The sequence below is a fragment of the Megascapheus bottae genome, chromosome 16, assembly GCF_031878675.1.
Source record: "Megascapheus bottae isolate mThoBot1 chromosome 16, mThoBot2.hap1, whole genome shotgun sequence".
NCBI classification, from domain to species: domain Eukaryota; kingdom Metazoa; phylum Chordata; class Mammalia; order Rodentia; family Geomyidae; genus Megascapheus; species Megascapheus bottae.
The window spans coordinates 7,098,453-7,124,563 of record NC_143524.1 but is presented as its reverse complement, the minus strand read 5'-3'; the positions used below and the strand labels follow the sequence as shown (position 1 = coordinate 7,124,563).

The window sequence follows — 26,111 nt, the reverse complement described above, 5'->3', positions numbered from 1 at the left end:
GCCTCCAGGCTTATGGCAGGATGGAGACATGTGATTTCTGGGACATGAATATGTCCCCTGACTGCAGAGGGCTGAGCACCTGAGCCGTCCTGTACCTGACATTAGCCTTCCCCTCACCCCCACCCCGTGCCCCGGACACCTCTGTGGCCTCCTGGTCAGGTGTCTGCCTTTTCATTCTTTGCCGGCTCCAACTGCCTTGTGAGCTCCCACCAGGCTTTGTGTCTGAGACCCCATTCCATCAGCCGCAGCAGCCTAGAGTCTCAGCCCTTTGAGCTACTGTTTTCCATTGAGTGGCTCTGTAGGGAGGGAGGAAGGATGGGAGAAATCCATTCAAGCATTTGTTTGAAAGACATTTAAGTAAACCCAGGAGATTTGTGTGGTCACATGTTTTCAGTCTTCTTTCAAAAGAGCGGATGGGTTTCTGGATCTCTCCCACCACCCACTTCCTTGCCTGAGAAGTACAAGAGGCCTGGGCTTCAGGAAGAATCACCGGGAGGGGGAAAGCACATCCCATGCCTGAAGATCAAAGCTGGTAGGGAGCTAGAGAAATTTGAGCCTGAGCTCTGGCTGCCCAGGCAGTACCAAGAGTGTGTTCCTGCAATGCCAGGAAAGCACCTTACAGGCCTCTGTGCACCCTCTGCCTGTTACCACCACAGGCGGCCCAGAGCAGGAATGAGGAGCTATGGTGATGCTCAGCACACAGGCCCAGGGCTGCAGCATGAGGCAGGCTTCTGCTGGCCAAGCACCCTTCACATGGGACCCTCACTGCCCACCTGACACTGGGGCAGGCAGGGGCGCTACAGCCGCAACGGAAAGAGGAGAGAGAGCTAAGCCATCCTTGCCTTCCTCTTGCCACACACCACGGTCAGCTCTGTCGTAAGTCTTCTCTGACGGTGTGACTGAGCGGCAAGTGGGTCCTACCCTGGCATCAGAGCCCTGGCATTGGTCTCAGGCAGTGGTGCTCCGGGGTCTGCTTTTGTCCCACCCTGGTCTTTGACCTTGGAGAGCGCCATTATCTCACTCTCCTCACATATATGGGTGGAGTGGTATGCCATACCAGCCGGGGAAGAGGAAGGAAAAGCAGATCCAGCCACAGCCACCAAAGACACCAATGTCCCTTCTGTGCACCTCAGGCAGGCCGCAGGGAGCTGGCCACGAAGCCGCTAGCCCAACCGGTCTGGCAGGTTTACAAACCTGGCCATTTCTCCTATTTCTCCAGGGCTGGGATGTCTTGCTGTGAGGCCTCGTCTCTGTCTCTCTCCAGCCTTTCTTGCCCCTCTGTGTTATTCCTGGCCTGGGCTTTGGTCCTCTCCCCATCCTTTCCATGTTGGGTTTGGGCAGGGAGGGTGGGGTGTCTGTGCCCCCATCCTCTGAGACCATAGAGATGGCAAGCCCTGGAAGCCAGGATGCCCGGCGCAATGGGGTGCAGGGAGATGGCGAGGGTTCTGGCTGCTGTGCTCATGGCCTCCATGCAGGGTTCAGTTCCACTGTGACTTCTGCATGCCCTCACCCGCCCGCCTGGCTCCCCTGTCAAGGAGCAGGAAATGGGGGTGGGGGAGCCCGGGTGTTCCTCTCGCCCCCTGCGGGAGGGGCTGGACGCCCCCTCGTAGGTGCCAGCGAGCAGAGCCTCCCCAGCGGTTGGTGCGGTTGCTGCGGGTGCCGGGATTTCCCTGGCTGAGTCACCCTCGGCCTGGCTGTGCCTCAGCCGAGGCAGGAGCTATTTGTGAAGGTGTCTGTGGTGACAGCGACTCACACGGTCCTAGGAGCGGGGCGAGTGGGGCGTTGGGCTCCATTTCCCTGTCAGGCTGTGGGCAGTGCCCCCTCCGCCGAGCTCTCAGTGCCACCCGTGCGTCCCAGCACAGGAGTAAGGGCCAGGGTCCCCACCATGGCGGGCTGCTCCCACAGATCCCCTGGGCCAAATGCCTTCCCCCATCTGTTCCTGCCAAGAGGCCAGGGGACAGGGGAGCCAGGGATGGCTCAGGAAGAGGCACTGGTGGGCCAGGCCGGGCCCTGTGAGTGACAGGAAGTGGGGTCAGCACGGTGACCTCTCCAGGGCCAAGGACCCTGAGAAGAAGGAGAAGCTGGAAGCTCCCTGCAGTCCCCCTTCCCCAGCAAATCCACCCGGGTCTATGTGCACTGAGGGGCAGGCAGGCGCGCCATCAGTAGGACGTGGGACGGAGGTGTCGCAATCACGGGCGTGGGGGGCGGGGGAGGAGGAGCAGACAGAACTGGAGTGCTTGGTGGCTTGCTAGCAGGCCTGTGGGGGTGGCAGCAGCGCTGCTGGGACAAGCTGGGGGTGGGGTGGGAGGTACAGTTCTGGGTGCCTGGCCCCAGAGCCCCTGCTTCCTTGTTGCCAGTGAGAAGGAAGGGTGGCCCCCTGGGCCCCTGGGTTGGATGGCAGGCTCCCCCAGTGACATTTGCAATCCTGGCACAGTTTGGATGTGGCAGGCTAGCTTCTTAGCTCTTAGCCCAGCAGCCCGGCCTGGTGAGAAATGCTGCTGTTTCTCTTGGCCTGGTGCCAGGGGGCAGCTGCTGGGACCGTGACAGCAGGGTGTCTAAATACCCACCAGCACATCTGGCCAGCTGACCTCACTCATTCCTCCACGTGCAGGCGGAGGAAGGAGCATGGCTGGGAGGCCCTGCTCGGCCTTCTGAGCCTTGCCTGGTTCCAAGCGTGGCACACTGAGCAGGATGGGAGCACCAAGGCTGAGCTGGCAGCATGTGGCACAAGGCGGGGTGGGGATGCCTGGACCTACAAAAGGCACTGTTTTCAAAAGGGATGTGTGGAGCCACTTAGGAGGACAGGGGAGAATCAAGTGGCCAAGGCTTTTTTTCCTATCTGAACACTATCAGCCAGAACTTCTCAGGACTGGGAATAAATAAACACACAATAAACAAATAAACAATAACCAAGAGTATTATTATCTTTATTGTTTTCATGTTTAAATTAACATTGTTTGGTTTTTTTTTTTTGCCAGTCCTGGGCTTGAGCTCAGGGCCTGAGCACTGTCCTTGGACTTTCTCAAGGCTAGAGCTCTACCACTTGAGCCTCAGCACCACTTCCAGCTTTTTTCTATGTATGTGATACCAAGGAATCGAACCCGGGTCTTCGCTCATGCTAGGCAAGCACTTTAACCACTAGGCCAGACTCCCGGCCCAAATTAACATTGTTTTGTGGACTTGCTTCCCCCTGGTGGCCCTGGAAGAGGCAGTCTGTCCCTCGTGTCCTGGGCTGGTTCCCTGGTCCCCATCTGCTAGAAGCAGGTCAGGCAGGGGCAGCCAGTGGGTCTGGGTGGGTAGGACAGGGCCTTGGTGCCTCTCCGTGGCCTCTGCCGGCTTGGCTAAACCGCCCACTCCCATCTGCAGAGGGGCGGCGCCGCCCTCCCCCGTTGGCTGGGAGACCTCGAGTGAGGAGCGCGTGTTCTCCAAGCATCTTGCTCACAGCAGATGGCAGCCACAACTGCCTTTCTCCCTGCAGTTCCGGTGCACTTCCCTTCTCTTGCTCACCCCCGGTTAACTTTGGTTTCTGTGTCTGGGAGACAAGGAGGCAGCCTGTAGGCCCCCAGAGTCTCCTGTGGTTGTGGGTGAAATGTGGTACATGTCGGGTGGACAGTTTCTAACCGAGTGGGACCCGTGTACTGGCACCGGCTTTCTTGGGGATGCTGGCTGACTCTGCGGGTCTTTGACCCAGTGTGCAGGCAGTATGGTCTGAGCCCAGCGAGGAAGCTGGGCTGGGCCTTGATTGATATTTCTCATGCAGCTGCTAGGCACCAGGTGCTGTGTAAGGTGCCAGGGTCCAGCCCTGCCTTCTAGCAGGGAGCCTGGAATAGAGGGCACCGATTGGTCCACCTGGGGCAGGGGCGGGGCTGGGGAATTGATGTATTTGGGTTAAGCCTGGAAATGCTGAAGCATTCCCTGGAGAACATTGAAAAGGGCATCTTGGGCCAAGAACAGCCTGTGCAAAGGCACAGAGGCATGAAAGCTCTCTGCTTGCAGAGCACTCAGCTATGGCACATGGTGGAGCAAAAGGAAGGGCACGCTGCCTTCTCTGGACCTGCTGTTCACCTCAGGACGAGACCACTTAGGGTCATCCAAACACACAAGACACAGACAGGAACCCACAGCGCCCCAGGTTTTTTTCGACGGTGAGAGTTTTATCCAGGGTTTGGAGCAGCCCTGCTAGCTCATCTTTCCCTGAGTGTGGCCTTGGAGGGTCACTCACTCTTGGCCCCATGTTCTGTCCTGGTTCCACCAGCATCCACGTGACAAGGGTGCTTGTCTGCCCCCAACCCTGTGCCATGTGCCCCCCCCAGGTGTCATTTCCACACCACAGGCCTTTGCCCTGTCACCTTGCTCTGAGCAAGGGGGTGGCTGGGGAGGGAGGGGAACAGGAGCCCAGGCCAGGCCCATTCTTCTCTATTGGTCAGCAGCACCTGGCCCCTCTTTGGGCAGTGTGACCAGAAAAGACCAGCACATTGATTCCTAGGTTACCTCCTCTCCCCCCGACCAAAAGACAGTGGCCAAATGGGACGGGTAGCAGTGATTACCACACTCAGTACCACCCGGCCACACGTCCTGTGCTGCCTCAACTGGCAGAGTGGAGGGCCCCGTGTTTGTTTTTCCCAGCCCGTGTTTCTCACACCTGCTTGACTATTTGCCAATGATTTGCCCTTGTGGAAGACAGGCAAAGCTGAGTAAGGTAGTCCACTGCTTCTGGACACCCAGAATTTCTGCAGACTCCATGCCTACTGCCCCATTAGCACAGTGCCCCCCTCTTCCTTCCCTCCCCCACAGCCTCTGACGCCACCCCAGCAGGGCCTGCCCTCGCCCACATAAAGCATATGACCTTGCAATGCCCAGGCCTGGCATGCCTTGCATGCTTGGACAGCAGCAGCCGTAGCAGCCACAGCTGGACTGTCGGTTAGGAGCAGGACGGGCCCCCAGGGCCCTGTGCTGGGGCTCTGGGCCCAGAGCATGGGGGTGTGAGGCAGCATCAATAGAACTTTTGTATGGCCAGGGCTGAGGACCACATGGCCCAAACCAGGAGCTCGAACAGACACATCTGCTCCCCGCTTTCCCAGAACAGCCTGTGTGCAGGCCCTCACCCTTCCTCCCAGCAGGAGATCCTGCCTTGATTCAGCATGTCCCAGTCCTGACCTTCTTTTCACCCCCTTTCAGATGAATTAGCCCCAGGAACTTAACACTTGAATATCCCCAGTGCTAAACCTGCCTCTGAGAGGCTGGCCTTCCAGCACCAATCCCAAAGCTGGTAGCTCATTGCTGGTGGCTCCCTGAGATCCCTGGGTGATGACAAAAGATTAGGCATCAGTGCCAGGAGAGATCTGGACTCCCAGGACCAAAAGGAGGCCCTATTTCTCTCACAGCTGGGAGTCCAAGGTGTGGCTGCATGAAACAGGCAAGGAACTGGATCCATCTCTTCCTGAAGCCATCCCGTCTGTAATGAGCCCCATGGGGTAGCTCTGGTCCTATTAGGAAGGACCTTCCTTTTTTTTGCCAGTCCTGGGCATGGGCTCAGGGTAAAGAGCACAGTCCTTGGGTTTTCTCAAGGGTAGAGCTCTACCACTTGAGCAACAGTACCCCTTATGGCTTTTTTCTATGAATGTGGTACTAAGGAATTGAACCCAGGTCTTTGTGCATGCTAGGCAAGCACTTTACCACTAGGCCAAACTCCCAGCCCCAGGACCCTCCTTTTTTAAATGGTGCTAATACTGTGGCTTGAAGCCAAGGCTTAGGCACTGTCCCTGAGCTTTGGCTCAAAGCTATCACTACTTAAGTGGCTTAGTTTTTCTTGTTTTGATTTTTGGTAGTTTAGTGGAAATAAATGTCTAACAGACTTTCCTGCCTTGACTAGATTTTGAACTACAATCCTCAGATCTCAGCCTCCTGAGCAGCTAGGATGACAGGCATGAGCCACTGGCTCTCAGCAGGAGGGGACTCATATATCACCCTGGAGTTGCCACCCTGCCTCGCATAGTGTCATTTGGCAAACCCAGAGCTGTGTGCTGTGACCTCTTCTTTCACTGGGTACCTACTTTCCAAAGCATGCTGGGACGAGCTATCCTCTAAATGGATGAAGAGTTCTGTAAACAGAGGGCAACTGGGAAAGAACATGGTGATAGCCTTTCCTGGTGGCATCGTGGCTGGAGGCAGCATGGTCTCTCCTGAGCTGGAATTGAGGAGGAAGCCTAACCTTGTGCCTGAAAGGAGACACCAGGGGTCCCAAGGCCACCCCTCAGTGGAAGAGCAGATTTAGAAGAAATAGAGTTCTGGTCTCCCTTCTTCAAGGATGGTGGAGAGAGGGGGATCAGGACATGGATTTGCAGATAGACCCAGGTCAGCCACTGCACAAGCCTTCTCTTCAGGCCTTTCTTCCTCTGGCAGCATGAATTCTTCACCTCCCCCCCACCTCCCCATGCAGCCAGTCCCCTTGTCATCCATGGCAGGTAAGAGGAAACCCAAGCTGGATGGTTCTACCAGCACACACACATGTTGTTTATGCTCCTCTTTTGGGAAGTGGAGCACAGAAAGGCTGCGACATGCCCCTGCCTGTGAAGTGACCAGATCGAGTTCCCGCTTGCATTCTCTGACCCCACGCCCCAGGCCCCATGCCTTTCCCACTCAGCTCCCACAGTTAAGTGCTAATAAATAAGCACATTAATACATAATTAATCCCACCTCCATCCCTCTGGCCTTTTCTCTGAGTGACACTCTGAGCACTTCCCAGACATGATTTCATGCATCCTGCCAGGACCCCAGGAGAGCTGCAAGGAGGTTTGGGGCAGACAGTGGGCTGGAACTGCCCTGATCATGGGACTTAAGGCCAGCCTTCCCTCCACCCCCAGGCTCAGCCCTGACACCCGCCCACTGCTCTTTCTCCCTCTTGGCCCTCTGCCTCTGGATAGGTGGTGCTCTCCTCCTCCAGCCCCCTCAGGATTGTGCAGGTGTGAGTGGGAGACTGAGAATGGGGCAGTGGGGGGGGGGGACAACAGGGAGCACAGGATCAACAGGAAGTAGCTGAGGCTCATTACAGTGCTTTCCTGCTAAGAAACCTCCTGACAGATGCGGGCCTCACATTCCCAGGAAGCTGGAGGAGGGAAGATTGGGGTCATGGAGGAAGGAGATAGAGTGAGCACCCAGAAAACAGCCCCACAAATCTATCACCCTTCCCTAGGGCTCAGGGAGGTGGCAGGTGCTCATCTCCTCATCATTATATGGAGAAGGGACCATGGCTTAGTGCCTCACCCAAGTTCCATGGAGTCGCTGAGTGGCTAGTTCTAAGGATCTTCAAAAATAGAGAAACCGGGGCTGGGAGTTTGGCCTAGTGGTAGAGTGCTTGCCTAGCATGCATGAAGACCCAGGTTCGATTCCTCAGTACCACATACATAGAAAAAAGCTGGAAATGGTGCTGAGCTCAAGCGGTGGAGCTCTAGCCTTGAAATAATCCCAAGGACAGTGCTCAGGCCCTGAGCTCAAGCCCAGGACTGGCAAAAAAAAAAAAAAATAGAGAAACCAGGCACAGTGGCTCATTCCTGTAATCCTAGCTACTTAGGAAACTGACATCTGAGGCAGCCTGGGAAGGCAAATTTGTAAGACTTATATCCAATTAAGTATCAGAAAAAGCCAGAAGTGGAGTTATCTGGCTCAAGTGGTAGGGTGCAAACACACACACACACACACACACACACACACACACAGGGGATACTTTCAAGGCTGGGCCACTGTGGTGATTGCAGACCATCTACCCTCCCCCCACCTCCCTGGCATGGCAGGGTCCTTGTGGAAGCCAGCAACTTGCTCAGCCTCCACATTCTCCAAAAGCAGGAGGAGTAAGCAAATCCTAGGAAGGCCATCTGGTCAATCTTTCACTCTCCATGGAAAGACCCCAGACTCTCAAAAGCTCTGTCTTCTTCCTCCTTGCTTCCTCCTAGGAGTCTTCTAACTGCTGGCTGCAGTTAAACTTGCTCAAATGCCCAGGACTAGGAGGTAGAGGGGAGCTTGGCTGGCCATTTCTGGAAAGACCTCAAGTCATAAGAGGTGATTCCAAGTGTCACCACAGGCCAATCACCCAACACCCCTTTCTGCCAATATTGCCTTCTCCTAAAGATGAAGATGCTGTGTTTATTCCCCACCTGGTCCAGTATGCTGGCTGAACACCAGTGCTCTACTGCATGGCTGCTGCAGGGGCAGGGCGGGGTTGTGCTTTGGAACTCAGCATCGCTTTAGATGATGAGAAAGCTCAAGGCTGGCAGTCTGGAGCCTTGGGCTCTGGGCTCTGCTCTGCACTGGCTTCTACACATTATCTGTCCCAGCCCCTTGGGGCTATGTTCAGAAATGGTTGCCCCTCCAGCTTCGGGGACTTGGTGAACTACTGCCACCTGCCAGGCCATTGGCTGGGTGCTGGGGACACAACAGGAAAGACAACAAAAACAACCTCTGCTCTGTGGAGCTGCACCTTGATGGAGGGGACCACATAATTAACAAGGCAGAATTAGATGATGCTAAGTGCTGAGAGGAAAAATGAAATAACAGTCTCGCCAAAGGGAGGGGCCTGGCTTTGTGAGACAGGCTGAGCAGTCCAATGAGGGGCCCTCTGTGCTAGAAACTGAATGACAGCTGGGAGCTGGACACAGACATCTAGGGATGAGGTGGATGTGAGGTGATGGCAGAGATACTGAGAAAAGACACACTTGGCTTGTTGAGGGGAAGCAGGAGGCTGTGTGCTTGGGAACAGGGTGAGCAAGGCAGTATGGAAGGTGGTGAGGGAACTGGAGTCCAGGTCCTGTAGGGACCCTCTTAAGCCAGCTTAAGAGGGACATTGCGGGGCTAGGAGTTCTACCTAGTGGTAGAGTGCTTGCCTAGCATGCATGAAGACCCGAGTTTGATTCCTTGGTACCACATACATAGAAGAAGCCGGAAGTGATGCTGTGGCTCAAGTGGTAGAGTGCTAGCTTTGAGAAAACCCAAGGACGGTGCTCAGGCCCTGAGGTTCAGCCCCAGGACTGCCCAAAAAAAAAAAAAAAGGAGGGATGGATGCCTGAATGGGTGGGTGAATAAATGGATAAATACATAGGTAGGTGGATGGATGGTTGGTTGATGGGCTAGCCAACAGATCTATTCCCAACTTACTTCCCTATGGGGGCTTCCATTTGCTCTGATTGTCCTTTGCCCGAGGTCATTGTCATGATCAGGTGTGAGTCGCAAGGAATTGACTTTCAGGAGAAACATCTCCACCCCAAACATGTCATGAGAACCCTCAGCTGTGGGAACTGAGCTCAGGGCCTAACCCTGAATGAGTGCCTGCCGTACAGCTGTCCTGGCTGCTTGTGCACGGACTAACCTGAGCCAAGACTCAGCTGGACTGGAATTCTTTGGGAGAAATATGTCACTTGGGGGGAGGAGCTGGAGGCAGGAAGCCTCGTGCCTCTGTTTCAAAGATGTCCCACCAGAATCCGGTTCCCTTCGTCACTCTGCTACCTATCACACAGGCCAAAAAGTCAGGGTTGCCCTTTACCGTACCTGCCTCTGCCACTGTTTGGTCTTATGGATCTCACTCTGGGTCCCTCCACATCCCTCAGGTCCAAAGCCTTGCCCAGGCTGCCCTGCAAAGCTTCTGACTCCCGTTTTCTGCCCCTGCCCACTGGCCTCTGCCTGCCATGTCCTGTGAGCATGTCCCCATCATCCACTCCTGTGGCCCCTCTGCTCTGGCTCAGCTCCAGCCCCAAGGCATGTGCCTTCCCCTCCTTCTTCTGGCTCTGATGGGCATTCTGTAACCATAGAATGCAACAGTGTCCTGTGTCGCCTGCCCATGAAGTGGGTAGAAATCCCTATAGGAAACTATTAGGGATCCACAGCAATGTTCCCCAGGACTGGAGTCTCTATCACTTCTAGGCCAAGGCCCTGCAATGGTTGAGGCCAACTGTCGAACTCTAAGGATGCTCTCATCAGCCAGGATCCACTGGAAACAGGGAGGGAGGGGCCCCCAGGAGGCCTCACAGCCCACGATTCTAGGTCATCTCCTGCACCATCCAGAGACAGGAGTGGTATTTATAGCTGCCAGCGGCCACTGAGGGTGGAGAAGTCAGCACGGGCTGTGACGCAGGCCAACCCCCCCACCTCCCACCACCATCCCCCATTCCTGGGAGGTGAAGGGAGGGCTGTGCCTGCTGAGGCAGCAGCTATTGTCACATTGCTTCCCAGAGCCCCTGAGGAGATGAGGTGCCACTTTCAGCCTGGCAGGAGCCTCAGAATCTGCCAGTCTCGCCAGGACCTTGTCTGACTTGTGAGCCCCAGGTGGGCATCCCATTAACACTCAGGACCTGCCCTGCCCCTCTCCCACATGTGGCATGCTGGCTCCTACTTTGCCAGTTTTGTCCCCTGGAGTTAGTGCAGCCTGGCTGACCTCCCAGGGGCCAGCAGGCTCAGCACAGACGCAGCCTCTTCCCACTGTGCATGGTAGAGGGGCCAAAGGTACTAGCCCCAGGCTGACAGGGACGAGCTTGCTAAATACCTGCCTCCACCCTGCTGTGGCCCTGCTAAGTGCCAGCAGAGTGACACACAGGCTGGAGAGGTGGCTCTGGCTCCTCCTGCTCCTCCTGCCATGCCACCCTGAAAGCTACTGTGTGCCAAGGCTGGGCCACCCAGCTCCCAGCAGTTGCTACCACTTGGAATCACAAATGTCCTGGGTCAGCCTTTACCAACCAAGGACTAAAGGGGAACAGCAGAGGGTCCAGCCTTGGAATGATCAGGCAGAAGGCTGACATCCTGGGGTGCAGTTTGGGATTTTCTCTGTCATGGAGACCTGCTTCCCTCCTCAGCTCCCGTGCCCCCCCCCCGGCCACCATTTCCCACCCCTTGGTTTCTCCAAGCCTGTGGCCCATCCCCTAGGCCAGAGTCACCCCCAGCCTGCAGTAGGAACAGAGATGATACAGATCCCCCAGAAAGTGGACCACAGGCTGACCCATTGAGGCTGGAGCTTGGGGACCACCGGGGACAGTCACCTGCACAGGGGGTAGAGGAGGAAATGCTCACAAACCTAGGCAGTTCTTGGGGGGGGGGCAGGTTTTCTCGCTGGCAGAGATGGGTGGAGTGTGTATGGAGGGGTGCTGGTGTTCGTGGCAAGACCCATGAGGTAGGCTGCTTGGTGATGAGCTTTATGGCTACTGGTTGAGAGCTTTAATTTTAGTTAAGAGGCATTTAGGAGCCAATATACTTTTGAAAAGGGGACTAATTGAATCAAGATTGTGCTCCTGTAGCGCATGATACCAAGCACCCTGTGTGGCAGAACCTGTTCTCAACACTCGGGTCCTTTTAACTTGCTTCGTCTCACCACAGCCCACCAGGGAACTCCTGTTATCTTTGTCACCACCACCACCACCACCATCATCATCATCATCATCATCAATCATCCCCCACACACAGGACAAGGAAATGGTAGTTGACTCATTCAAGGAAGCAGGGAAATAGCTAGCTCTTGCTTGTGCTTTGATGTCACAGCCCAGTGTGAGGCTGAGAAATTAGATTCTGGACCCAGGATCAGTCCTATTATCTACACGCAGCCCCTTCTCCAAGGCCTGCATAACCAGTGCTTGGGTCCGGCTTTGTCTGCTCACGGGTGGGAATGGGCAGTTTTAGGATTACCAAGTTACCCCTTTTGTGAATCCTGGCTCAGTCGACAGGAGGAGACACCCGGGCACCTGTGCAACGCCCTGAACCCCTCTTCTCTAAAACACAAGGCCAGAGGGGCTTACAAGCTCATCCTGACAGTTGCTTTGGGGCATGAGGCTGTTTTTCCAAGGCAAAGCGATCAGGAGCTAAAAGCAGCTACAAATGACATGGACTCCAAGCCCCAGGGGCCTTGTCTGCTCTCACCATCTCCCTTCCTCCAGGCCCCCCTCATGGACACAGAAGCAAGGAGGGCCACTGAGCCACAGTCTGGGTGATTAGTGACAGTGGATGTTACCTCCCCCTCTGAGCACCCTGGTGGCCAGGAAATGCTGGCCCTTGGTGTGGCCTGCCATAGCTCTGCAGACCTCCTCCCCTGGGAACGAGCTCATATTTCACTGTCACTGGATCTCTGCTTGCTCTAGAGATGCCCAGGGAGTGGTTAAAATGGAAACCCAATAGCCTGAGTGGCCAGCTTGTGCCCTAGATGGCTGTGCTTCCCCCAAGACGCCTGATCTGAGGACCTGGGGCCCATACCACCTCCATGGTCTGGAGAGGCTATCCCCATCTTTGAACAGCATGCACTCAAACAAGCCGGCTCCCAGGGCCAGCCTCAGCCTGAGGAGATGGAGCCCAGATATCACGCGGGGTATCTTAGGAGTGGTGACTTGGGGGGGGGGGATCCCAGAGGGGAGGAGTCAAGCTAAATGTTCCCACTTAACACCTCATTAACAGCCTCATTAGGGGGCCCCTAATGAAGTGGAAGGTGCTAATCCCTTTTGGAGGTGTCACCAGAGGACAGTCAGCACTGCAGAAAATGGAGCTCTGCTGAGGCTCCGAGAAGGACAGGCTGATGGTGACGTTAGACTGGGCAGAAGGTTTGAGAGGTGGGCTTCATGAGTTTGGGACACCCTGCAGTGGGACACCCTGAACTATTCACTATCTTTCTCTCTCTCTCTCTCTCTCTCTCTCCTACACACACACACACACACACACACACACACACACACACACACACACACGACATCTCTGCAGGAATACAGGACTTAGTCCTTGGTCTATTCTGGGTGAGCTGTCCCTAAGTGGGGAGGTGGGGTCCCATCTCCTTGATTTGTGAGTTCAAGATAGCAGAGCCCCCAGAGAGCTTCTTGGAGATGCTAGAAAGGTGGGTCCAGACCCACAGGGATCACCAGGAATTTGGGGCAGGGCTTTCTGCTTGGGAGAGCTGACCCACATGGAGGAGAGGCAGAGTCATCACAAGGGCAAGGGGCTTGGTGGCATGAAGCAAACTGGGGAGATCGGATGGTTAAATCCCAACAGAAGCCCCGCCCCAGCCCCAGCTTCCCTTGAGCCAGGCTCTCTCTATGCATAATTAAATTTGCTCCTCGTGATTCTGCCTCATCCCACTAGAAGGAAATAGAGCCTTCGAGAAGTGAGGGGTCACAGACACAGAGAAAGGATAGAACTCAAGAGTTCATCTACTCAGGGGTTGAACTAGCAGCCACCCTCTATGTATTTGGCAGGAAAGAGCCAGCAGAGGTGTGCTAGAACCTGAGGAAGGCGAGAAGACCACTGGATAAGATAGGAAGGACCCAGGCCAAGATGTGTGCCTGTCTGCTTGCCTCTCACCCCAAGGAGCACACTGGCAGCCCGGAAGTACCTGCTGGTGGATAGGAAGAAGGCTCAGGACCTGGGCTGCCACCTGAGGCCAGCAGGGCTGGCATGTCTGGGCTCCTCCAGGACACCAGGATAAGCAACAGTCTTTCTGCAATAAATGCTTGTCTCCTTCAAGGGAAGAAACAAAGCTAGGCCTGGTCATTGCTCAGAGGGCCCAGTGCACTCAGGCCCTAAGTCCCAGGAGGAGAGGCTGGAGGAGGCCAGGGTAAGAGAGAGCCTAGCCTGGCTGCACAGGGCTGGCCCCATCACTCTCCCAGGGCCTCCCTCCCTCCTCATTCCCCAGCAGCCAGCCGCCCTTCCAGAGCAGCCAGCAGGAAACGAAAGGCCCCAATTGATTCCTGGGGAGTTGGCTAGTGGCAGTGGCAGGGCCTGTGGCAGATGGCAAATTCTGCTCATTGTAGAGGACTGGAAAATAATTAGTGTGAGAAAGAGAAGCTGGAGCTGGGTGATAAATGGAGCCTGGGGAGGGCTCAAGAGGAGGGGCAGAGCTCAGAGGCCTGAGCCTCAAGCCTGTCCTCAACTCTCGGCCTCCTGAGTCGCTGAGATTTTAGAGGTAAGCCACCTACAACTGGCCATGACATACAGTTTTGATGATGATGATGATGATGATGATGATGATGAACACATAGCCAAATGGTTGGAACTGTTTTCGATCCAGCCCAGGTAAGCACTGGCATCACACCAGTGGGTCATCTGACCCTCAGATGGCTCTTTGGTATGAAAGGGTCTCTCTGTCTGCAACCCACTTTGTTTTTTTTGTTTGTTTGTTTTTTTGCCAGTCCTGGGCTTGAGCTTAGGGCCTGAGCACTGTCCTTGGACTTTCTCAAGGCTAGAGCTCTACCACTTGAGCCTCAGCACCACTTCTGGCTTTTTTCTATATATGTGGTACCGAGGAATCGAACCCGGGTCTTCATGCATGCTAGGCAAGCACTTTAACCACTAGGCCAAACTCCCGGCCCTGCAACCCACTTTGGGTACACAGAACCTAACACATAGAAAGCCTGACACTGCTGCTGGCTTAGAGGGTGATTAACTTCTTGGAACATCAGTTTCCCCATCCATGAGAGGGGGTGAGGAGCACAGGAAGCACAGCCTGTTATTTCAAAGGCATTGCTGGCGTGGGGATGGGGCGGGTGTCCTCATCCTCTGACCCTAGGCGACACACAGGGACAGGACAGGGTAGCAGCTCCCATGCTTGCTTCAGGGGCCAGGGCGTGTGAGGACCCCTCTCGTGCTGAGAGCCTGCCCCGGCCCCAGGCAGGCTCCGCTCTGCCTTCTGCGCCAGCACAGCTGATGTGTGAAACGCAACAGCTTTCAGGTCCCTAACTTGGGTTGCACACACCCGGGCACAGGCTGGTGCCGCATGTGGCCCCCAGCCCACACGGCTTTCTCTGTCCTATCGCCTCTTCTGCCGCATTCTCCCTTCCTGAGCTCTCCCAGGCCAGCCCCGATGGGCTGCAGACCTAGGAAAAAGGGAAGGCACCCAGGTAGGTGGACCGTGGGTGTCTGTGGGTACCTGAGAACCAGGAGACTGACTGACAGGCAGAGAAAATCTCAGGGAGGCCATTTGAGATCCCAGTAGGCAAATCATTTTTTCTCTTGGCCTCAGTTTCTTCACCTACAGAGTAGGAGTGATGCCTTCATGCAGCCCATGAATTGGGAACATAGTGGCAAAAAGTGTTTCTACTGCTGTTTTCTCCCAGCCCCCCAGGATGCCCTGGGCTCAGTCGTTCCTCTGTACTGTAAGAATCCTCTTGGTCAGGGTGGTCTGCTTTTGTGTCTGAGGTCAGGCAAAGACTGGGGAGCTCTTTATGGGCTCTGGGGCCGAGCTAACCACCCAGTGAGACAAGGCCAAAGGCCAACTCCTGAGCCCAGAAGCAGGCAGCTTCCAGTGAATCCAGTACCTCAGGCTGCATGGGAAAGTTGAGATGAGGTCTCTGAACTAGGCTTTGTAGCCTTGAGCAAGTCATGTTACCCCTTGGTTAAAATATGGATAACAGAGGTACCTCTATCTCAGTGTCGCGGGACGCTGAGCAGTGGCAGGCATTTCTGGAGTGTTAGAAGAAGCTGGCTAACCAAGTTCATGTTCTCCCTCACCCCATCATCTGGGGCCACGCCACAGGCACCCACACTGCTTTGGATTGCTCTATCTCCTCCTCCTGCTCTGTCTATGTAAGAGAAGGCCTAGGAAGTTAAGGAGCTGCAATTCACCCACCCCTGAAGCCTCAGCCTGGTTGGTAAGCCCCACCCCTTAGTGGGTGGAGCCTCTCTTCTGTGGCCTTCCACCGGCCCAGCCCCACTGCCTGAAGCCCAGCACCATTGCCGTTAGTCTCCCCCCCCACACACACACCATCAGGCACATCACCAATACTAGCCAAGCCCTCAAACCCAGCATAGGTGGTCAGCACCAGGCAGAGAAGGCTTCATCGTGGAAGTGGGAGCCTACGCTGTCCCCTCAGGGCACTGGAAACCAATCCCTGCCCTCTCAGCCCCTGGCCAGTGGCCCCTTTGTTTCCAGTGATACCTTTGTATGCAGCAAGCTAACTGTGAGAGTCATTGCAGCACCCAGACTTCATGCTTAACTCAGAGGCACTGAGACCCAGGACTGAGAGATTCTAGGGAATGGCCCCATCACCGGGCTTGTCAGGCAGGATGTGGCTCTGGACCTGTGAGTCGTCTCCTTCCTTAGCAGGACTGACTGGGGGGACATGGGGAGAGTGACAGTTGCCCACTGACTACTGGACAGGCACTTGGCTGAGGTCTTCTCTGGGATTCGTTTCCTTGGTGGAAGCTGGTAAGTTTTACTGGCTTCTGCGAGCTGTGCATTGCCAGGGTCTCCACTCTGGTGCCCTATAGGACACTGCGAATGATGTCACTCTGGGGACTCGGAGGCAGTGGGCTGGCTCAGGGACACTGGGGGCACACAAGATGCATGTTTTGGGAAAAGCCTCAAGCCAGTTCTTTCCTGAGCCTCAGTTTCCTCATCTGTAAAAGGGGGAATGCAGACCACCTAAGGATGGAAGGAAGCTATCAAAGAGGGTTTCCAAGAGGAAATGACTTCTTTTTTTTTTATCAGTCCGGGAGCTTGAACTCAGGGCCTGAGCACTGTCCTTGGACTTTCTCAAGGCCAGAGCTCTCCCACTTGAGCCATAGCACCACTTCCAGCTTTTTCTATGTATGTGGTACCAAGGAGTCGAACCTGGGTCTTTGTACGTACTAGGCGAGCACTCTACCACTAGGCCAAACTCCCGGCCCTGAGGAGGTGACTTCTGGCTGGCCTAGAAAGATGAGGAGAAGAGCCAGCCCAAGGGAGACCAAAGAAACCAATGATGTGTGTTTGGAGGGTGATCAGCCTGGGGGGGGGGGCATTTCTGGGAGGGAGGACCAGGGGGACAAATGTCTGAGGCTAGCTGCCTACATTCTCCAAAGTGCAATGCAGGGTGACAATGTCACTTTCAGGTCACAGAGTGGGGGGGAGAGGGGACTAAGGACACACGCTCTAAAAACGACTGCATCCTGAGGCTGGGTTCGGCATGCATGTCACTCCTCCTCTTTGTGCCCCAGCTGCCTCACTTCTAAAGAGGGACTAAAAAAAGAATACCCACCTCAGCGCTGTCACAAGGACCAGTCCACTCCTCCATGTCACCATAAGCAAGTGCTTCTCCCATTATTAACTGAGAACGAGGAGCTGGGCGCCGGTGGCTGTAATCCTAGCTACTCAGGAGGCTGAGATCTAAGGACCAAGGTCTGAAGCCAGCCTGGGCTGGGAAGTCCATGGGAAGTTTATCTCCAATAAACTACTCAGAGAAAGCTGGAAGTGGAGGGGTGGCTCAAGTGGTAGAGCACTAGCCTTGAACGAAAGAAGCACAGGGACAGCGCCCAGGCCTTGAATTCAAGTCTCAGGACTAGCAAAAAGAAAAAGAATAAAAGAGAAAAGGAAAAACAAAAAGATCACAGCTTCAAGATTTTGCCCTGATACCTTCCAAAAATGCAGGGCACTGAGCAGACAGTGGGCTCTGTTCACTCCTGTGCCACCCAGGGCCCTCAGCCAGGCAGGAATGTTGTCAAGTTAGAAAGCCTCAGGATGATCCCGTGGCCAGATGAGTTACTCCGTTACTCCAGGGACTGAACCCTTCGTAGCTCACCTGTAGGTCTTGGGGTATCACAGCAAGTTTTAAAGTGTATGGGAGGAGGGGTGATGTGCATGTAAAAAAAAAAAGAAGTTTGCCTTGGTAGGAGGAACTGCCAGGATGGTTAAGACTTAACCCCAGGCCTGAGACATCGAAGCTGAGCATCTAGAGGGACAGAGAGGCCTCACCCAGCCACATGAGGGGTGTTCCTGGTACCCCCACTCATGACTGCTTTGGTGGGGGGACAGCTAGAAGTCTGAGGGGTCCCCATCAGTACCCATGGGACCCCCTGTTGGAGGGTTCCCATCCTTCCTTGGGGTGTTGAGGCAATTCTTGGGGGAGGGGAGGCGAGCTGGAGGTGATACACAGCCCCAGGCCAGGAAGTAGCCTCTGCCCGCCCCTGCAGGGACATTTCCCCGCGATGAAATCACAGCCCCAGCCAGGGAACAAGCCCCTCATTGTGATGAGCTGGGGGTCTTCAGAGAAAGGGGCCTTTCACGCTCTTAAAAATAGCAGTCCTGAGATCTATGAATCTGTGCCCGTGTCGCACAGACTCCATCCCCCCACACCCCAGACCATGACCTGTGGGTGACCAGCCCGAGACTCTGGTTTCAGGGCTGGCGGAGGGTACTGGCTCACCAGGGGCTCCCATGCCCTCCCTCCACCCCCCTCCATGGCCTTTGGCACTCCTCCAGCCAGACCCAGGGCTCTGTAGATTTTTTTTTTGGGGGGGGGGGTCTTGGGGCTTGGACTCTGGGCCTGAGCACTGTCTCTGAGCTCTTCAGTTCACAGCCACTGCCCTGCCCCTGGGCCTGGGTGCTGTCCCTGAGCTCTTCAGCTCAAGGCTACGGCCCTACCCCTTGAGCCACACACAGCACCACTGCTGGTTTTCTAGTGGATAATTGGAGTCTCACAGTCTTTAGTGCCTGGGCCAGCTTTGAACCACGATCCTCAGATCTCAGCCTCCTGAGTAGCTAGGATTACAGGCGTGAGCCACTGCGCCTGGTGGTTCTACAGATTTCTGTGATACACACCAGAATTTCAGGAGCTAGGCATTCACAAATGAGGCAACCGAGGCACAAATAGGAACTCACACCGTACTACAGGTGATACAGCCTGGATTACAAGTCAAGCAACATGGCCTGGAGGCCCTCCCTTGTGTCTAGGCCTGGTGCAGGCTGCAAGGGGCAGGGACCCCATGCCAGTAACAGGGTACCAGTAGGGTCAGTCCCATACCTGACCCTGCCTGTTAGCCATAGGCTGGAGACCCCCCTGCTCTTGACCATATCACTCCAGTATCTTACTCCTGTAGGGCCCTGACTTACTTTCCCAGCCTTGAGTGCCGGGAGGGCACTGCTGGATAGGGCAGAGGGCTCATAGTGGGCATTCCTGGGGTGCCTGTGAGCTGAAGAAATAGGTAGCCCTTTTAGACTTTTCAAAGGGGAAGGGAGAGAAGACGAGGCCCTCAGTGTGACTAGAAAGGGCTGTCCTTGCAGGGTGCCAGTGGCTCCTGCCTGAAATCCTAGCTACTCAGAAGGCTGAGATCTAAGGATCCCAGCTCAAAGCCAGCCCGGACAGGAAAGTCTATGACACAGGCTCCTCTACAATGAACCGCCAGAAAATGAGAAGTGGTGCTGTGGCTCAAAGTGGTAGAGTGCTAGCCTTGAACAGAAGAGCTCAGGGACAGCGCTGAAGCCCTGAGTTCAAGACCCATGACTGCCCAGAGAGAAAGAGAGGGGAGTCCCATCCTTAGGGTCCTTTGGACGAGGTACACAGGGCTGCTAGTGGCGGCAGGATAAGGGGCAGTCCAGACAGGCGCGACCCTTGAGGCCGGCAGTCCCATGGCTCCTTCTCTTTCATGATTGGATTGGGGAGCAGTGCAGAGCCGGCTAACCTGCCCTCTCTGAATACACGTCACTTGTAGAGGGAGTGGGGGCTCAGCACCCCGCTAAGCCTGACACACCCCCACCCCCACTCAGCCTCTGTGAGCCACCCGCAGGCTGGGTGCAGGCGAGAAAGCCAGCTGTTGGCAGCACTGCCTTGCCCCAACCTTGTTGCCACCCACGGTGCGCCCCCCCTTCCTGTCCCATATCATCCAGCCCAAGCCATGAAGTTGTCACAGATGCAGCCAAAGCCTCTAAGCCCCCCTGCAGACCCCATACCCCCGTCTACCCCCGACACACCCCTGGCCACCCGGGCACCGCAGCTCGATGGCCCCGCATCCTTCTCCCGGCTTTCCCAGAATCGCTCCGACTCCTCCTCGAGAGTGAGATGATGTCACTTCCTGAGGGGGGAGGAGTAGGCACGACCCCAGCAGGCCAGCCCGCCAGGCCGCCAGCTCCCCGGAGCAGCCCGGGAGTGGCCGCATGAAGCCGCGGCGCCCGGGAGAGGGCGGCAGGCCGGGCTGGGCATGCTGGCCCGCCACCCGGCCCCATGCCCCATCGCCCATCCTGAGGCTGTGCTCCCAGGCCAGGCAAGACTTGTCTGCATCCTTCCCTAGTGATGCCCGTTTCCGAGGACACACGTTTCCCCCGGAGCCATCAGCGGGGAGAGAAGGATCTGCCGCCCGCCGCCCCTGGACTGGGTGTCATGTAAGCCTCTGGCAGCTTGGGGTGGGGGGGAGCTGCCTGCCTGCAGGGAGCTCAGCTGCCCACACCAGGGGCCCCTCTAGAGCGTGCAGTACAGGCCACCCTGACTGTCCTCCAGGAAATCTGCCTGGACCAACCCTCCCTCCCATGATGCTACCCATCTGTGGGCTCTCCACGGGACCCCAGGGTCCTGGCTTGTGGCTACTTCGGATCGAACAACTTTAGAGAGCTGGGCACGAGGCGTGAAGGATTCTGGGCTCTGGGTGAGCATGCAGAGGCATTGCTTTTCCTCCAAGGAGGGGCAGAAGATGCCCCCAATACTCCTGACAAGTCACCATCTGGTCCTTCCCGCCCCAGAGCTGTGGCGGCTCTGGTCGAAGACACCCAGAGTCAGGTGACCAAGTCAGAGAACTGTTTGCAGGGCCCTGGAAGAGCAAGGAAATGAAGACGTCGTTCAGCCAAGACTTACTGAGCACCTACTGTGTGCGAAGCCCCAGCCATGACCATCACATCCTACTATCTGTCCCCAAGGCCTTCAGCCCTTCTCACACCCTGCCAGGCGCCATGCTGTGCCATGGGGTGTTTTTTCTTGGCCTTAGAAGCCAGACCCCAAGGGCAGTGCACTGGATTGGATCTCCTTGTAGAAAGGAAATTAGGGGTGTGAGGTCCTAGGGCTGTGCTGATGCCACGCAGAAGGCGGAAGTGGGCCCAGCTACTACTGTTGGGGTAACTTCAGGCATTGCCAGAGTAGGGGACAGCAGTGACCCTAACACAGCTGAAGTTTGTGTGTCCCATAGCCAAGGGCCTTGGTGTGGACTTTGAGTGTTGACATGGCTGGAGGCGGCTCCTCCCTGGGGATGGGTGAGAATGGCCAGTGCCTGGAGGTCCCCTGGTGATGGGTAGGGACTTAGAGGGCTCAGATCACTGTGCTGCTGAGCACAGCTGGGACCGGCCCTGTGGCTCCAGATTAGTGGCCTTGTGTGTCCTAGCACACCTGGGCAGCTGCAGCATCGTGTGTGTGTGTGTGTGTGTGTGTGTGTGTGAATCCGTCTGTCTGTCTGTCCGTGTCTGCGTGCACACATTGATACTGGGGTTTGAACTCAGTGTCCCTTAACTTTTTCATTCAAGGCTAGCACTCTGTCTCTTGAACCACAGCTTCATTTCTGGCTTTTTGCTGGTTAATTGGAGATAAGAGTCACATAGATTTTCCTGCTCTGGCTGGCTTTGAACCTCCATCCTCAGATCTCAGCCCCTGAGTAGCTAAGATTACAGGTGTGAGCCAGGCTTTGAGTGTGGGTTTTTTTTTTGCTTGTTTTCAGGAGGTGAGCGCCAGGCCCGCTGAGCCTCCCAGAGCCCCCAGCCATGCCCGGGATTGTGGTATTCCGGCGGCGCTGGTCTGTGGGCAGCGATGATCTTGTCCTGCCAGCCATCTTCCTCTTCCTCCTGCACACTACCTGGTGAGTCCCCGACTGGAGACTGTCCCGCTCCCTGGAGACGTAGTTGGGGTACTCTGGACTCTGGGGAAGTATCCACATGGAGACACCCCTTCCGGGCTGTTGTCATCCCTGAACTGAGCACAATCACCACTGCTGTGTCCCCAAGCTGACCATGTTCTGATGTCTTCTGTTCTTATGGGGAGGGGGGAGATGCCTGCTACCCCCTCCTTCTGCTGAGCCTGGGCTCGGCACGTGGTGGGTGCGGAGGCGTCGAACCCAGCTGACCTGCGCCCTCCGCAGGTTCGTGATCCTGTCCGTGGTGCTCTTTGGCCTGGTCTACAACCCGCACGAGGCCTGCTCCCTGAACCTGGTGGACCACGGCCGCGGCTACCTGGGCATACTGCTGAGCTGCATGATCGCGGAGATGGCCATCATCTGGCTGAGCATGCGCGGGGGCATCCTGTACACAGAGCCCCGAGACTCCATGCAGTACGTGCTCTACGTGCGCCTGGGTAAGGGCCGCCTGCCTCCGGCTGCTCCTGTGTCCTCCTGTGCCCCCTGTGTCCCTTCCACCCAGAGTCACGGGGCACAGGTCCAACTGCCAGACCCCCGGCTAGCACAATGGCGGCGTAGGGGTGGGGGCAGGTGGAAGCCAGGCCAATGTATGTCCTGTAAATAAAGTTCTACTGAAACGTACACCCATGCATGCATGTATCCTCTCGGGCCGCTCCAGTTCTCCTCTGGCAGAACCAAGCACTTGCTTCTAAGTCTGTGAGACCACAAAGTCTGAAATAGCTGCTCTTTAGGGCTTGAACTCAGGGCCCGGGTGCTGTCCCTGAGTTGTTGGTTTTTTCTCAAGGCTAGTGCTCTACCACTTGAGCCATAACTCCATTCCTGGCTTTTTGTTGGTTAATTAGAGATAGGAATCTTAGCTCTACTGAGCTGGCTTCAAACCAGGATCCTCAGATCTCAGCCTCTTGAAAAGCTAGGATTACAGGCCTGAGCCACCAGTGCCAGCCTTCCAGCTTCTATTTCAAACCATGAGCATCTCTGCAAAGCTCATTGGTTTTATGATCCTTTCCAAACAGCCCTGCCCTTTCCTGGGAAGTTCCACTCCTCCCCAAGAGCCACCCAGACCCAGCTGTCTCTCCCACTTCTGTGTGTTAGCCCAGGAGCAAGTAGTGGCAGCCTCATTTGGTAGATGAGGTCACTGGGTCCCCGGGAATTAATGAGCTCTCTCAAGGTCACACAGCTAGGGAAATATGAAAGTGTCCGAGCTGGGATTTGAATCCAGGCTGTCTGGCTCCACAGTGCCCTTTGCCAGGTTTCCAGATTTTCTGCCCAATCCCAGATCCAGGCCCTGGGCTTGGTGGTACAGACATAAGCAGCCTGGCTACCAGGCCTCCTTACATGTCCCCTCCTCAGCTCCAGAGGTTTCTCACTGCTTTCATGGGATGGACACTCACCTAAACCTCAGGTGGTCTTGGGGCCTGGCTGTACCTCCCATCCTGTAGATGAAGAAGCCTAGCCTCAGAGATGCCTGCTTCCACAGCACATGCATCCAGAATGCTGAAAAGGCAGAGATGCATCTGCAACCATGGCTCACGCCCGTCATCCCAACTGCTAAGGAGGCTGAGATCTGAGAGTCACAGTTCAGATCCAGCTGAGACAGAAAAGTCTATGAGACGCTTATCTCCAATTAATCACAGAAAAAAAACAGAAGTGAAACTGGCTCAAGTGATAGAGCATCAACCTGAGTGAAAAAGCTCAGGGACAGCACCTAGGCCCTGAGTTAAAGTCCCAGTAAGGGCATGTAAATAAATTTAATTAATTAACTAATTTAAATAGAGGTGTACATCTTCCTCATCCATCTCTATAGTCCCCTTCACTGAGTACACTGGGGACATGAGAGCACCAGGCAGGGGACCAGGACAGAATGGAGGAGGAGGGACAACCTCAGGGCCCACAGGGTACCCCCACTTCCCACTCTGGAAGCAGAGCTGGCCCTGCAGAGGAGGGCTCAGGCCAAGGCTTCTGGGCCCTTCCTTGGTGGGCAGATGGGGCCCCCCTTCAGCCAGGGCCTGCTCTCCTCGCAGCCATCCTGGTGATCGAGTTCATCTACGCCATCGTGGGTATCGTGTGGCTCACCCAGTACTACACCTCCTGCAATGACCTCACTGCCAAGAACGTCACCCTTGGTATGAGTCCCCAGGTCCCTCCACCCCCTCCCTCGCCACTGCTGCCTCAGTCAGCTCTGGGGGTGGGGGCGATGGGACCAGCGCGGGCAGAAAGGGGCTCCATATGGGTGGATGGGCGCTGTGAGGACGCTGGCCGGTCCCCCGGGGGAGGCCGCTCCTCCATCCCCTTGGGGACCCTTGTGTGGGCAGCTTGGGCTCAGCTCCTCCTTAGTGGCCCACAGAGCTGCCTGCTCCGCGCCATGGTGGGTCTTGGGGCTGTGTTTGAGGAAAGTTGGGTCAATGGCTTCCTAGCCTTGCTTAACCTCCAGGAACTATTCGGGGCCGATGGTGCAGGGACGCGTCCCCAATAGCTCCACCTCTCCACAGGGATGGTCGTCTGCAACTGGGTGGTCATCCTCAGCGTCTGCATCACCGTCCTCTGCGTCTTCGACCCCACGGGCCGCACCTTCGTCAAGCTACGGGCCACCAAGAGGAGGCAACGGAACCTGAGGACCTACAACCTGCGGTCAGTCGGCTGGCTGGGAAGGGGGCGGGCAGCTCCCTCCGCTGACCAGCAGGCAGAGCTGAGGTTCAGCCAGGCTGTGGGTGTGTGAGACAGACCTCATCTCTGGCTGCCTCGGTGTCTTTGTAAGTCACAGTTCCTGCCCAGCGGGGTTGTCTGGAACCTTCCATAAGATAACATGTACAAAGCAGTGTGGTCACCACTGCACACGGCTCACGTCTGTAATTGGTCAGGAGGCAATGGGGCATCGGTGGCATCATCAGCTAAGAATAAGTGCCAGGAGTCCATGGCTCATGCCCACCCTCCTAGCTATTTAGGAGCCTGAGATCTGAGGATCACGATTTGAAGCCACCCCAGCAGCCCAGGAGACTCTTATCTCTAATTAACGAGAAAAAAAAAGCCAAAAGTGGAGCTGGGTGTCAAGTGGAAGAGGGTGTAATCAAAGAGAAGCTAGGAGAGAATGTAAGGCCTGGAGTTCAAGCCACGCCACTGGCACACTCTCACAAAAAGAGTAACACTGGTATTACAGTAGGAGACGTTAGAAATCTAGCCAGTCCAATAAGTATAAAAAGCCCAGTGCTGGTGGCTTAAGCCTGTAATCCTAGCTACTCAGGAGACTTCTAAGGATGATGGTTCAAAGCCAGGCCGGTCATAAAAGTCCATGAGACTCCAATTAACTACCAGAAAACCAAAAGCGATGCTCTGGGATCAAATGGTAGAGCACTAGCCTTGAGCTGAAGAGCTCAGGACAGTGCTCGGGCCAGGAGTTCAAGCCCCACCACTGACTAAAAAAATAATAATAATAATAAAATAAATAAGTAAATAAAAATCTAGCCTGTCATTGATAAAGTGACCTCCAGCCATGAGCTAATTGTCAGTGGCTTTTTTATAACAAGGGTGGAAGAGCTGAGGCACAGATTGGTCATCAGACTTTTAAAGCTATGCAGCTTGTAAATGATGAGACTGAGAACCAGGTCTCAGTGTGCTTTCAGGGCCCTCACTTGTCCAGTAGACTATGGACTGCCTGGGTTTCAGAGACTTGGAGGAAGTGAATCAAGGAAGACTTCCTGGAGTGGATGAGTTCTGTGGTAGTGTAAGGAAGGGGACAGCTGTGCCCTGGCAGAGTCTGTTACTGAAAGAGAAGGGTGTGGTGGTCACGATCACCCCTGAGAATTAAACTCCTACCGTGACATAGGCCCCACACTGCGCTCTGCAGAGTTAATCCTTTTTGCCAGTCCCAGGACAGTCGTGATCTACTGACAAAAGTCGTGGTGAACTGTGGGTGGTGGAAGTAGGTCTGGATCTCCAGCTCAGCACAGCCGCCTCAGCGTCCCCCCAGGCAGGGCAAGCCACAGCCCAGGCCCCGCCCCGCAGGACTTCTCCCCACCCCCACACTCCACACTGGGTTCCCCATGGACCTCCTTCCACATCAGCTCACCAGAGCCACACCCAGGCCTGGCCTGGCTACCGCCCAGCCCCAAATGTCAAGTCTCAGAGCCAAGGCCCTAGAGCCTGTTTTCCCTCCCAGCACAGCTGGCCACTGTGCCACTCTGCTTGGGCATGCTTTCACCCTCTCTGGTTCCTGGGTGACCCGGAGGAAGCTTCCAGATTCTGAGATGCTGCCTTTAAAGCCCAGGGCAGCCAACACCCTTTGCAGTGGGGTTGGCAGTTGCTATCATGGTAAATAGAAAACTTTCTATGGAGCCTGCCTGGCCTTTTGACTCAGGCCTGTAATCCTAGCTACTCAGGAGGCTGAGATCTGAGGCTCATGGTACAAAGCCAGCTGAGGCAGGAAAATCTGTGAGGTTCTTACCTCATTAGAAGCCAGACATGGAGCTGTGGCTCAAATAGTATGGTATATTAACCTTGTGCAAAAAAAAAAAAAAAGCTAAGTGACA

At 55.6% G+C, this 26,111-nt stretch overlaps 1 protein-coding gene across 2 annotated transcripts in view; it reads left to right on the top strand.

The window, feature by feature from the left end:
- The window catches only part of Dagla (diacylglycerol lipase alpha), a 62,522-nt gene that overhangs the window by 13,209 nt on the left and 23,202 nt on the right, over nucleotides 1-26,111 (top strand). The window contains exons 1-5 of one of the 2 annotated variants that reach the window (XM_090347556.1): nucleotides 19,982-20,080; nucleotides 21,397-21,534; nucleotides 21,814-22,025; nucleotides 23,610-23,711; nucleotides 24,078-24,216. In XM_090347556.1, coding sequence (XP_090203682.1) covers nucleotides 21,440-21,534; nucleotides 21,814-22,025; nucleotides 23,610-23,711; nucleotides 24,078-24,216 — 548 coding nt within the window. In that variant the 5' untranslated portion in view covers nucleotides 19,982-20,080; nucleotides 21,397-21,439. Of the gene's footprint in view, nucleotides 1-19,981; nucleotides 20,081-21,396; nucleotides 21,535-21,813; nucleotides 22,026-23,609; nucleotides 23,712-24,077; nucleotides 24,217-26,111 lie in introns of those variants that run through there. The other variant, XM_090347557.1, reaches the window with a different exon arrangement.